At 36.0% G+C, this 13,951-nt stretch overlaps 1 protein-coding gene across 3 annotated transcripts in view; it reads left to right on the top strand.

Moving 5' to 3' along the window:
• FNBP1L (formin binding protein 1 like) overlaps positions 1-13,951 on the top strand; it is a 116,714-nt gene that overhangs the window by 66,089 nt on the left and 36,674 nt on the right. For all 3 annotated transcript variants that reach the window (XM_045847020.1, XM_045847022.1, XM_045847021.1), the window contains exon 2: positions 1,976-2,091. In XM_045847020.1, the coding sequence (XP_045702976.1) occupies positions 1,976-2,091 (116 nt within the window). The remainder of the gene's footprint in view (positions 1-1,975; positions 2,092-13,951) is intronic.

Raw genomic sequence — 13,951 nt, 5'->3', positions numbered from 1 at the left:
CCCACCCCTGTTAACTCATATTTATGGGTCACACATATAAGTTCTTTGGCATCTCCATTTCCTATACTATTCTTAATCTCCCCCTGTCTATTTTGCACCTACAATTTATGCCTCTTACTCCCTGTACCTTTTCCTCCCATTCTCCCCCTCCCCTTCCCTGCTGATAACCATCCATGTGATCTCCATTTCTGTGATTCTGTTCCTGTTCTAGTTGCTTGGTTAGCTTGTTTTGTTGTTCTTGTTGTTAGGTTCAGTTGTTGATAGTTGTGATTTTGTTATTTACTGTTCATATTTTTGATCTTCTATTTCTTAGATAAGTTCCTTTAACATTTTGTGTAATCAGGGGTTGGTGATGATGAACTCCTTTAACTTGACCTTATCTGGGAAGCAATTTATCTGCCCTTCCATTCCAAATGAAAGCTTGGCTGGATAGAGTAATCTTGGATGTAGGTCCTTGCCTTTCCTGACTTTGAATACTTCTTTCCAGCCCCTTCTTGCCTGCAAGGTTTCTTTTGAGAAATCAGCTGATGTTCTGATGGGAACTCCTTTGTAGGTAACTGTCTCCCTTTCTCTTGTTGCTTTTAAAATTCTCTTCTTATCTTTGATGTCGGGTAATGTAATTGTGTTGTGCCTTGGTGTGTGCTTCCTTGGGTCCAACCTAGTTGAGCTTTTATATATTTGTTATGGTGACCAACTCTAAAAATACTTTTTGGAGAGTTAATATATAAAGTTCAAGGGTCTGTTCGATGGATTTATACCATGGATGTTTTTTTTTAAACCTCATCCTAGGTTATGTTTCCATTGGTGTGGGGGTGGGAGAGAGACAAGACAGACAGATAGGCAGACAGACATTGATGTGAGAGGGAAGCATCGATTGGTTGCCTCCCATACACACCTGACTGGGGATCAAACCTGAAATGCCAGTATGTGCCCTGATGTGGAATCAAACCTGCAACCTTTTGGTGTATGGGGTGATGCTCCAATTAACTGAGCCATCCAGCCAGGGCCATGGATGATTTTGAGTATTGAAATAATAGGAATGATATTTAAGTTTTTAAAACAGCCCAATACAGGTGTTTTATATGAAATTCTTCAGATGATTTAATTTTTTCTTTGGGAGTCTTCAAAGAGCTTGAAGTAGACCTCTAGGGGATTATGTGAATTTGGAGCAATGTATTCTTAATTTAATTTGGAAAGTGATTAATTTAAACTTAAGGGTTAGGAAATGATGGTTTCTCAGGCAACAGGCAAAGGGGAATATATTTTCTTTTTGAGAATTGGAAGAGCCTTGTCGGACAGTATGTCCATATTTGTGCACTGCATTTCAGAACACTTAATGACATCACCATAATCCTATACAGGTGAGTGATAGGATTCCCATTTTAAGATGAAAAAGTTCAAACAGCCTTGGTAACTTGCCCAAGGTCAGACATTGGGTAAATGCAGAGCCCAGAATATGAATCCAGTTACATTTGATTCTGTTCAGCCAAACAAATCTTCATTGAGTGCTTGCTGCGGTGCCAGACATACATGGTGCTTATGCCTTGGCAGCTCATAGTTGAATAATGTATGGTTCCTGCCCTCAATGTAGTATGGCAAGTGAATAAGATCATAATTTTTAGGGAGCACTGGGGACCTGGACAAAGACCATTTCTTCCTGTCTATGAGTTTAAGGTCATTTTTTGGAGGACCAATGATCTGAACTGAATCTCAAAGGTAGGTTAAGAGTTAATTGAAAAAAGGTGACTAGGGGGGTATTGCAGCCAGGGAGAACTACAGGTGTAAAGTAGCCTAATTTATGCCGATGAACATATTTCTGTCTAGATATTAAAGGATGCCGTGGGTGGGAACGAGCAGAAGAGCCTAGGTTTTTTCTTTCATACCTCATTGCCTCTCTGGACAAATACCAGAAATTGGTTAATGCATTTGTGGATGTAATTAGACTTTTCAGTGTACTTTTATTTTCCTTTTCTAGGATCAGTTCGACAGCTTAGACAAGCATACACAGTGGGGAATTGACTTCTTGGAACGATATGCCAAATTTGTTAAAGAGAGGATAGAAATCGAACAGAACTATGCAAAACAATTGAGGTAAGTTAATTTTTTTCCCCAATTCTCAGAAGTGAAATTACATGTTTAAATAGTTGGATGTTAGGTAAATGTGATATACTAGAGGTTAAATTCTGTTTCATTAAATCACAAGTAGCGTTCATTCCAGAAAGATACTAAAAATCCTAAAATCAGAAAGCAAAATGCCAGGAAAAAGAAATACCTGGGTATAAATTCTATACTTTACGTTTTATTCCTTTGTAGCTTTTTGCTTTAGTAATCTTTCTAAAGCACTAAAGATTTCTCAGTTTCTCATTTCTTCTGTGACTTAGAAATTGAGTGTGCTGAACTGATAAAATCATATGTTATTGATGAAAGTGATTTTGCAATATGTGTTAGAAAAGTTTGAAAAGGAAAATTTTAGTCTTAAAAACAAATGGAATTAGTCTTAAGATTTTGTTTAAGCAGAAAATCATTGTTAGACCACAAATTGACAAGTAGTTTAGCTGGAACTTCTTCAATAAAAATGGTACTTAACATTTGAAGCCTGGACACCAATCAGTCTAAGGTTCTAGGGATAGAGGTTATGATTTTTTATATTGCAAATGACACTAAATCCGCCCTAAACAGACCCAGATGACTAAAAACTCCAGGCATATTTTGATTCTGGGGACAAATGTGTGCAAGCTCCATTTCTGGATTCTGCTTCTTCTTGTTGCCTTTTTCCTCAGGCTCCTTCCATTCAGTAGCATCCTTTCTGACCTCTTAGCTCTAGATTTTATATTTTTATACTCTCACATCCTGGGGAAGAATGATGGTTTTATCTATTGTGCATTTAGGGGAGGGACAGGACAGGGAACAGGGAAGGAAAAAAGTGAAAGAAGGGAGGGGAGGGGAAAAAAAGAAAGCAGAGTGCAAGCTTGTATCAGCTTTTCTCCAGAAATCCCAGAAAAGGTCTCTTTGTTGTGATGACCCTGTTTAGGTTACGTGCTTATCCTGAACAGTTCACCAATGTGAGAATAATTAGAGTGCCTTAGAGCTAATGATTGGGAAGGAATAATTATCCAAATGAAATTTAAGGTAGTGGATTGCAGAAGGAAGGGCTGGGCTAGTTGAATGGTAAACCACCTGTGCCCACTACAATAGTAGGGGTTTGAACAATCAGCTGACTGAGTACAGGGATGAAATTAGATAAGTATGATGAATAGATTATTTATAATATTTTTATAATGATGCACATACTATTATTATGACATTTACTGAAAGAATGGCATCATGCTAATTTCCTTATCCATTTATCATCTTTTTTTAAGCTGTTATTTTCCATTGGAGAATATAAACGAGAACTTATTAGTGTATTAGTAATAATAGTGATGATATTTCACTTGTCCAGAAATTACAATTGGCGAACTTTACCCCTTAAGAAATCTAGAAGCACTAAGGACCTCTGAGAACTTAAAACATCAATCAAAATTATATTCATATGTGAACAACAAAAAATTTTCCTCATTTATTTTTAAATTTGGTCTCAATTCTAGCACACTAAATTCTTTGAATTACAAGTTTTCCAATAGAAATGAGCAGAAATGCTATAGGAAATACAATGATGGCAGTGTGAAATGGCAAACAATAAAGGAAAAGACTAAAATACTACAAAAAAACATTTTAAGAAGTTTCTAGCCTAAAAGTATCTTGTCACTAAGGGAATGATGAAAAATACTGTGGAATATGCAGTTTAGATAAATCAGGTATAGCACTGTATTTAAATTTAAAAGACCATTTACTCCATTCGTGTAAAAAGCAAGTGGTAGAACTAAATGTATAGCAAATCTCTTTGCTTACTCTAGTTTGTATATGCAACTATGTATAAAATGTATTCTGAAGAGGTCCAGAAAGATACACCCAAAGTGTTTTACAGCAATTACCCCTGGGGAATGGGAGTGGGGGTGGCAAGGGAAGGAACTTTTTTACGTACACTTTTGAATTATTGAAGTCTTTTCAACAATTACATATTCTTTTTGTAGTTTAAAACATTTTTAAGCAAAGAATGTGGTATACTTCAAAAGAGAATCTTGTAACAAATTATAAAATAGAAATTGGTAATTCTTAAGGTGAACTTCAGCAGCCTAGAATATTTAATTGTTTAGAATAACTCGGGCTTCAAGAGTTTCAGAATGACCAAGGTTTTACTAAAGTAAGAACACTGTAATCAAATGGCAGGCGTGTTTGCCTTTGTGACTGATAATAATCTTTATAATTTTCACTTACTTGCAAAAAGAGATTTGAACACTGCTTCATTGAAGCAAAAGTGGCAAGAACCCATAATTATATGATATGAAGAATATAATTTTGCAGTGAGAAAGTAGAGTTCATTATGTACAGATGCTCTAGAACAGTGATTTGCATCTTTTTTCTGTCCCAGCATCCTAATAATGGCTCTCACTTGCAGTTATTCTTAACCAGGGCAGGGTTATTGGAAGATGTTAAGGAATGCTAATAAGGACTAATTGGGAAGAGGCATGTCGAATATAACTTGAAACCACCTATTCTTTCCCCTCACTCTATATGGAGATCTGCTACTTCAGATGAACACTTAGTAAATGATTAGATTATCAGCTGCTCTTTATAATATCTGTTTTGTCCAAAGGGAAGAGGTTATTCTTGTTTACTTCCTCTTCTCTGATAGGAAAAATTCTTTTGGTTAACTCCCTCTTGTTTATGCTGCTGCAGAGGACAGTTTCTTTCATAGTAGGCAGCTTTTTCCCCTCTTAATAATTGTATTCACAATGTTAAACACTTATATTTTAAACATACAGGGTATGGCAAAAGTAGGTTTACATTTGTGAGTAAGCAAAACACAGCATTTATTCTTTTTTTTTTTTTTTAATCCTCACTTAAGGACATTCTTACTGATTTCAGAGAGAGGGGAAGGGAGGGAGAGAAACATTCATTGGTTGCCTCTAGTATGTGCTCTAATGGGGATTGAACCCAAAACCCTCCAGTTTACAGGACAGTGCTTCAACCAACTGAGCCTACCGGCCAGGGCAAGTCATTCTTACAATAACTTATAATTTTGTCTTTGTATGGCAGAGATTTAACTACAATTTCTAAGTGGAAAAAAAGAGAAGCTCTATATACATGATAGATGTCAATTTTTTTCCTAGTAAAAATAATTATAGTATTAAATTCTATCATAGAGATTGTTACGTGAAATATATTCCCCCACTTCCCCCCAAGATCATTTCTATTTGGTTCAAACGTCGCACTGTGGTATACTGGAAGAGAAATAGCCTGGATGATAGGAAGCCTATAGGCTACTCTTAATCACAGCCAAAATCTCTCCAAATACTTTGGATCTTAAGTTCAATTCTGTACCCTTGCCAGGCCTGGCAACATAGCTCATACCTCTAGAGCTGAGTGAATATAAATTGAATGAGTAAATAATTGAACGATTTGTGTTTTGGTTTAGTTTAGAAATTAGTGCAGACAACTATAATTGAACAACAATAAAGTAATTTAAAAAAAGAAATTAGGATCTCTGCCCATATGCTGTGTTTTTTATCAAGTACTGCGTTCTATGTGTACTAGCATTTGTGTCATACACAGTTGATCCTTTATTGCGCCAGTTTACTTATATGAAGATTTTTTTCTATTGACCCCTGCAGTTCAAACTTCCATTGTTCAAGGGTTAATGGTACATCATTGTGATGAAGTTGCTGCTTTACTAAAAGCTGACCCAGATATTTAGGGTAGGCTTAGATATAGAATAATCCAAATAATAGGAGTCTCTATATTAAAGACTTTTCTTTCTCATGCTTTTTATCAGAATTTTCTATTTCTGTGTTACTCTGTTTAGTCTCAGGAGAACCCAGGGAGCTCATCTTTGTACTGACTTTCTGAAAATGGAGATTACTTTTATTCTTTGGTTGGCCATTGTTTAACTCTCAACTGCTATGGCCTCCACTGAGTTTTTGATCAACTGCTAAATGTAGTAAGCCTTAATAGTGGCATCTGGGTACAGGCAGAAGGAACTATTCCCCATATTTTGGGGTTTAGATTAAATTTCTTCACAGAGTTGGATTCCATGGAAACTTTTGTTCCTACCAGTCCCTATTACATTGTTACTGAGCCCACCTGGGTATATATATCTGTTGTATAAGGTGACCAAATCATATGCTTTGTTAGCTAAATAATTTTTGTCTCTTAATTCTGGAGTATAATTCCCCTACTAAAATGTAAACCCCACAGAGAGGTAGTTCTTTGTTCTGGGCACTGCTTATTCCTAGCTTCTACAGCAATGCTTGGCACAAAGCAAGCACTTTTTTGGGGTGGAGGGTATTTACTTAACATTTATGTAGCATTTAATATATCAGTACTATGTGAGTTCTTTTACACATATTAATACTTTTCGTTTCTATAAAACCCAATAAGATATCACTATTTTTGCAAAAAATTAATTTTTATTTTTTACTTAATTTTTTAAAATTTTTATTTTTCAATTACATTTGACATTCATTATTTTATATTAGTTTCAGGTGTACAGCATAGTGGCTAGACAGTTACATACATTATAAACGGACCCTTCTGATAATTCAAGTACCCACCTGGCACCAAATTACTAACCTACATTTGGGACAACTGAGTTTTTGGGTGTCCTTTTCATTTTATACATGCTGCTGTCTCATTTAATCCTCCCAAGAGTTTGATGATCTTTGTTGTCATTGTATTTCTTGGACCTGTAGAGTACAGTACTTGCCTAGTGGTAAATGCCCAACAGTAAACTTTGTGGAATGATTCAGTCAGTGAACTCTATCTACCATTTTACTAGTAAAGACATTCAAGCTTATCACCTTAACAAGAATTGTGAAGCCTGTTCCTGATTTTTGTATTAAAATGTTTTAAGTTAAATGATGAAGCAGAACCTAATAAGTAAAATATAAAGTCGTAAGAAAGAAAATGATTTTTCTTTTTTATTTATTGTTCTTCAGTTACAGTTGTCCCGCCTTTTTTCCACTGCTCTCCCCTACCTCCCTCCCATGACTCCTACAGTCAGTTCACCCACGTTGTCCTTGCCCATGAGTCCTCTGTTCATGTTCTTTTGCTTGTCCCTTCCCCTTCTCCCCCTTGTTATAGAAAATGATTTCTTCCCAGTTATGTTAAATATTTTGATAATGAGCTTTCCAGTGAAAAGGACTTAAAACCATATTGTTTAAACAGATAAAATGGGAGGCAGGTGGGGAGGGAAGGATGGGTGGGCTGGGATGGGAGTAAAGGACAGAAAATTGTACATGAACAACGATTAAAATAAAATAAAAAAAACAGCTAAAAAAGTGATTTGGTTGTTAAATGGTGTTGGCTGTATAGATCACTTAGTTAATTTCTTAGCCCTTTCATAAAGCTTTGGATGTTTTTATTTCCAAATTACTTATTTTTGCAGGTATTTGAATTGTATAGCATTTAGTAAAGTGAGATAAAATGTTTATTTCATCATCTTATATGTAAAATAATGGGCAAATCAGACAGATACAGATGCTTATTTGAATCTAGGACTATGAAGGTATTATATAATTCTCTTTTAAGATTCTGGTATTTAGAAAGAAAACAAGTTAACTTACAGAACAAAATTTGTTTCCTATTTTGAACATATCTGAAAATATTCTCCTGAAAGATCTGCATTTGCCTAGAAAACAAATTGTTATTCATATTTCATATATTCTTTGTTTATAGACTAGGAAGCTGATACTTATACATGCATTGTCCCATGTACATTTTAGGTACATTGTACCTTTGATATGCTAAAGGTAAGGCAAAACTAGAAACTGGCATTTAAGAAATATAATAGTAACTTTGTTTACCTTCATGTTCACAGAAATTTGTTAGTTTTCTTTCTCTAGGCTCTCTTCTTATCATTTCTTCTTATCATCTATCTATTTCAGCATCTGCCACTGGTAGAAGTATAATTGAGGATGAACTATGTCCTTTTAGAAAACAAATATAATATTCTGAATTTGTTCTAATATCATCTGTGGTAATCTCTTTTTTTAACATACAATTTTTTTAAATTGTGGTAAAATAGACTTAACACTGACTTTACCTAAAATCATTTTTAAGTGTACATTTCAGCCATGGTAAGTGTATTTATACTGTTATGCAGCCAATCTCTAGAACTTAATTCACCTTGGAGAAAAACTGGAACTCTGTACCTGTTAAATAACAACCTGCCATTTTGCCCTTCCTCCAGCCCCCAGAAATTCTACTTTGTGCTTCTAAGAATTTGTCTACTCTAGCTTATACCTTATAAGTGAAATCTTACATCTTTTTTTGTGTGTGTGTGATGGCTTATTTCACCAAGCAGAATAATGTAAGAGTTTATCCATGTTGGGACATGTGTTAGAGTCTCCTTCCATTTCATTCCATTGAATCTATATACCGCTTTTCGTTTGTTGATGGACATTTGTTTTTTTCTGCCTTTTGGCAGTTGTGGATAATGATGCTGTGAATATGAGTGTACAAATATCTGTTTGAGTATCTGCTTTCAACCCTTTTGGGTCTATACCTAGAAGAGGACTTGTTGGACCATATGGTAAATTATATTGTAATTTTTTGGAGAACTACCGGTAGATACTGTTTTCTGCAGTGGCTGAGCTGTTTCACATTCTTATCAGTAATATACAAGGATTCCAATTTTTCCACATCCCTGCCAACACTCATTTTCTGTTTTATTTTAGTAGTAGCCATCCTGATGGGTGTAAGAGATCTCATTGTGGTTCTGATTTGCATTTTTTTAAATATTAGTGATATTGAATAATTTTTTTCATACAAGGTCTGTGCAGGAGGTATCCAGCCATTTAATATGAAAAATAGAGATATTTATTGAAGAAGATAGAAAATATAAGATACATTGTACATAGGGCAAGAACATCGCTTCAGTTCCCTTCAAAGTAGGCACGTTGGGACCTCACACAGTTCTCCCAATCACCATCAGCTGCTCTGTCATATTTTTCTGAATCTCCTCAATGGTCTGAAATCTCTTCCCTTTCAAAGGTGATTCTAGTTTTGGGAAAAGCCAGAAGTCACAGGGTACCAAATGTGGGCTGTAGGGGGCTGAATCACCTGGGTGATTTGATGTTTCACCAAAAATCTCTGCACAAGACATGATGCATGAGCAGGTGCGTTGTCATGATGAAACTGCCAGTCACCAGTTGCCCATAGCTCTGGCCTTCTGAATCATCTGAATAGTTTCTGCAGAGGAATGTTCAAGCTTAATGTAAAATTTGATGCAGATTCGTTGCTGTACTGAGTCAGTCATTGTGAATGTGATGGCCACACAGCACACGTGCTCACTCAATTGCATCTACGCCCCCACTGACTACAACAATGAAGTCATCATTGTCCACGCATGTCCAACCTCCTTGGCCGCCACATTACATCAGTGTTGTGCAAACTGTTCTTGTTATATTAACAATGACTGCACTTTGGATAGATTGTTTGCCTATTGTATATCTTTGGAGAAATGCTACTCAAAGTCACTGTTTTTTAATCAGGTTATTTGTTTTCTTGTTATTGAGTTTTAGGTGTTCTATATATATTTCAGATTTTTACCCCTTATCGTATGTGTGATTTGCAAATCCATTCTCCCATTTGATTGCTTGCCTTGTCATTCTGTTAATTGTGGACTATGATACTCAAAAGTTTTAAATTTTGATGTCTAATTTATTTAGTTTTCCTTTTGTTGCCTGTGCTCTTGGTGTCGTATTCAAGAAATTGTCAACAAATCCTATATGTCATAAAGCTTTTCCCTTGTTTTCTTTTAAGAGTTTTTATAGTATTAATTCTTATGTTTTAAGTTAACCTTTGTATGTGGTGTAAGATAAGGAAGGGTGCAACTTCATTCTCTTGTATGTAGATAGCTTGCATGTGTGTGTTTATAAAACAATAATGTTTTATTACTACCAGCACAAGGGTTCTGCATGGGGTGGTGGGTGTGCTAGGCTCAGGTTTTGCATGGTCTGAGATGATGATGATCAGGAGGCTGGAAGGAAAAGGGTTGGGTCTGGAGGTCAGCTCCAAGAGCTCCTCAGGTATACTTCTGGGAACTGGTAAAGGAGTCATGGAGAGTATTGCCATGCTGCTAGTAAGATTAAGAAATTCTTGCAAATATAGCTGCCTATCACAGTTGAAGTCCAATTTCTTCAGCATGCTATCCAGGACACAGGTTCTTCTGGTTCTTTGTGAAGGCAGCCAGGTCTGTATTTGTGAAGGTTAGGAACTCAGTCTTGGAGAGTTTGCAGCTATTACCATCCTTTTCAGCATAGTTCTGGAAAACAGCAGTCAGAGACTTGATGTGACACTTGGTAGGGCTGGACATTTTTGCCATGTCAGAGTGGAGTGGGGTGTGGAGTCTATGAGTGGGGAGTGGTGCCTGTATGTGGATATCTTCTACATTTAATTTTCCACTATATGAGAAAAGGTCCATGGCTGTAAGTGATTAAAAACCCATTTTGAGGTAGTTTAAATATAGTGGGAAATTTATTAGCAAGAGAAATTTATGTGTTAAATTTTTTTTATGGATTTGATTTTTAATTGAGTTTAAGAAGTTGAATAGTTATGCTGCTGGAAAGCCTGAGGCATTGATGCATCTGGGTCACTGGGAGAAAAGTCAGTGTCTGAAACACAGAGCCCTTTGCTGTTGTCTTTCTCTTTTGACTTCTTTTTGTGGATTGGCTTTGTTCTTTCAGTGCAGGCTGCTTTCTTCATATGGCTGAAAAACAGTCACCAACAGTGCCAGATTTATGTCTCAGATTCAGCTTTCATACTGGCCTCAAAGCTGTATTGGGTCCAAAGACTTAAAAATTCCAGGAAGAAAACTCTTTGCCCCAGCTAGATTGTTTTCTACTTCTGGATCACTTAACTGAGCCCCACAAATAAGACCATTTGTATTAATCTGGCAATTCCTGTTAACTGTTATATATAGGGAGGGCACTTAAGAAAAGGGATAATATTCAGTCTTAGGTATTTAATATTACCCTTTTGCCAGAAGAAATAGTGTGATTTGTATTCCATTTTACAAATAAATATGATATTGATCACCTGTTGAACAGTAATTAGAACTCAGAGCTCCTCAAATGATGACAGGTTAAAAATATATAGAGGTGATTTTCAGCCTTTAAAATATTTTGAGATAGTATACTCTATTATTTAACTGTAAAAATGCAGTTTTAATAAAAGTGAATTAAAATTTTAAGTTTTTGGAAATATTTTATATTGAATAATTTCACTAAAACCAAAAATAAGTATAACCCATGGGCAAAGACAATGGGATGGGGGAGGATTGAATGTGGGAGATGGGGGTGGGGAGAGTAATGGGGGGAAAATGGGGACTACTGTAATTGAACAGTAAAAAATAAAAAAATATAAATGTGACAAAACTAGAATGAATGAAACATTAAAATCAACAATTTAAATGTAAATTAAGTGTATGGTATATTTAATATCACACATACAATTAGGGTAGTTGTATATGTAGAATACTGTAGTCTTTGGAGAAGCTCATTACATTTAGAAGCCTCTCAGACCACTTAAGATGCAGTGTTAACTTTTCGTGTTCAGAGTGCATGATCCTAAGATACTTAGAAAACATGGATGAAACACACACATCAAAATAAAGCACCAACATTCCCTGGCCAGTGTTACTCAGTTGGTTTGAGTGTCATCCTGTAACTGAAAGGTTGTGGGTTTGATTCCCCGTCAGGGCACATACCTAGGTTGCAGTTCCCTGGTTGGGGCACATATAGGAGGCAACAAATTGATGTTTCTCTCTCCCATCAGTGTTACTGTCTCTCCCTTTCTAGCCCCCTCCCTCTCTCTAAAAACAATGAAAAAAATGTTCTTGGGTGAGGATTTAAAAAAAAAAGTAAATAAAAATAAAGTACCAGTATATCTATGACATCTATTGTAATTTCTACAATATGTACATTGTATGTGTATAAAACTTTGTTTCAATTCCTGATTTATAACACTCTATTAAAAAGCACATTTTACATACAAACTGCTAATATAATTGGTTACTTGAGCCTTTGGACTTAGTAGAGAGGAAAAGATTTTGAAAAAAGAATAGCCTAGGGGAAATAATACTAAGGACAGGTTTTTTTTAAGAGAGATGAATTGTCTAACATATTTTTAGTTCTGGAGGAACCTAAATGATTTACACTTACATACAGGGTGGGGCAAAAGTAGGCTTATGGTTGTTTGTATTATAGTAACAATAATTAATAAATAATAATATAAGATTAAACTATTTCATGTACTCACAACTGTAAACCTACTTTTGCTGAACCCTGTATTTGAGACAAGCCAATCTGTGATTTATTTGACCTATTAAGCATATTATGTTAAAAATACAAAGCAGGGATTTGTGGGTGAATTAGCCATTCAAACCTTGATATGAATTTTAGATGACTTTAGATTTTTTTTAGAAGGCTCAACTGAGATTGGCTGCTTTGAGGAGATAAATTCTTTTTGTTTTTATCATCTTTTATCAACCCCTTTTGCCCCCCAATACTAAAAGAGTATATGAGATCTGTCCAGATGGGGTATCCAGCCATGTGATATGAAAAATAGAGGCATTTATAAAGAAGATACAAGAAACACTGTACATGGTGCCTCAGTTCCCTTTAAGGTAGGCACTTTGGGACCACACACAATTCTCCCAGTTGCCATCAGCTATCTTGTTTTATTCTCCTGAATCTGATCAGTGGCTGAAATCTCTTCCCTTTCAAAGGTGATTCTAGTTTTGGGAAAAGCCGGAAGTCTCAGGGCTCCAAATCTGGGTGGTAGCAGGGCTGAGTCACCTGGATGATTTGATGTTTCACCAAAAAACTGCATGAGACATGATGCATGAGCAGGGACATTGTTGTGGTGAAGCTGCCAATGGGCACCAGGTGCCCATAGCTATGGCCTTCTGAGTCATCTGAATGGTTTTTGTTGAGCACTGTTCAAACTTAATGCAAAATTTGATGTAGATCCATTGCTCTGTTCACTCAGTCATTTTGACTGTGACAACCACACAGTACACATGCTCACTCAATGGAGTTTACCTCCCCTACTGACTAGTAGTAGTACAGTGCAGTTGTCATTGTTCACGCATGTGTATTCCAGTCCACTCTCCTTGGCTGCCAGGTTGCATTGATGTTGTGCAAACTATTCTTGTTATATTAACAATGGCTGGACTTTTTCTGGGCAGACCTTGTATGATCATTGTAACAGTTTAAAGCATTCTTTTTTTAGAAATTATTCAATCCTCACTGAGGATATCTTTGATTTTAGAGAAAGAGATGAAGGGTTGGGGAGGGAGAGTGCAAGATAAACATGATAAACACTGATGTGAGAGAGAAACATCAATCAGTTGCCCCTCTTAAAATCCCCAACTAGGGATGGAACCTAACCCTCTGGTGTACAGAGCAACACTCCAATCAAGTGAGCTACCCGGCCAGGTTGTTTAAATTCAAGTCCCTTCCCAGATTCTCTCCCTAGAAATAATTACTAATTAATAATTTGTTGTACCTTTTTTTCAGAACATATGTTTTTCTAGGATAGAAGTTTTGATTTGGTGGAATACCAGAAGAACATTTTAGAATGTGCTGTAGTTTTCTAATGTCAGGATTGGCTTGGGTGGACTCTTTAGTGGCTTGTGTATGGTTTCTGAGGGCTCTGGAGACTTTGGATTTGTGAGGAGTTATTAATAGCTAGGTGACTTTCACATAAAGACAGGCAAGAGTGTTTTTAAAAAATTGCCAAGGACTAACCACATGTTCAAAAGGTAAAGGTAAAATTACTTTCTTTTTTTTTCTTTTGCAATATATGTGTTCTTCCTCCTAGAAGCTAGAGTTAAAATTAGTATTGT

This window comes from Phyllostomus hastatus, unplaced genomic scaffold, assembly GCF_019186645.2.
Source record: "Phyllostomus hastatus isolate PE091 unplaced genomic scaffold, TTU_PhHast_1.1 phas_contig_524, whole genome shotgun sequence".
NCBI lineage: Eukaryota > Metazoa > Chordata > Mammalia > Chiroptera > Phyllostomidae > Phyllostomus > Phyllostomus hastatus.
Note: the sequence above shows the minus strand (reverse complement) of the source record. Positions and strands in the feature narration are given on the sequence as shown.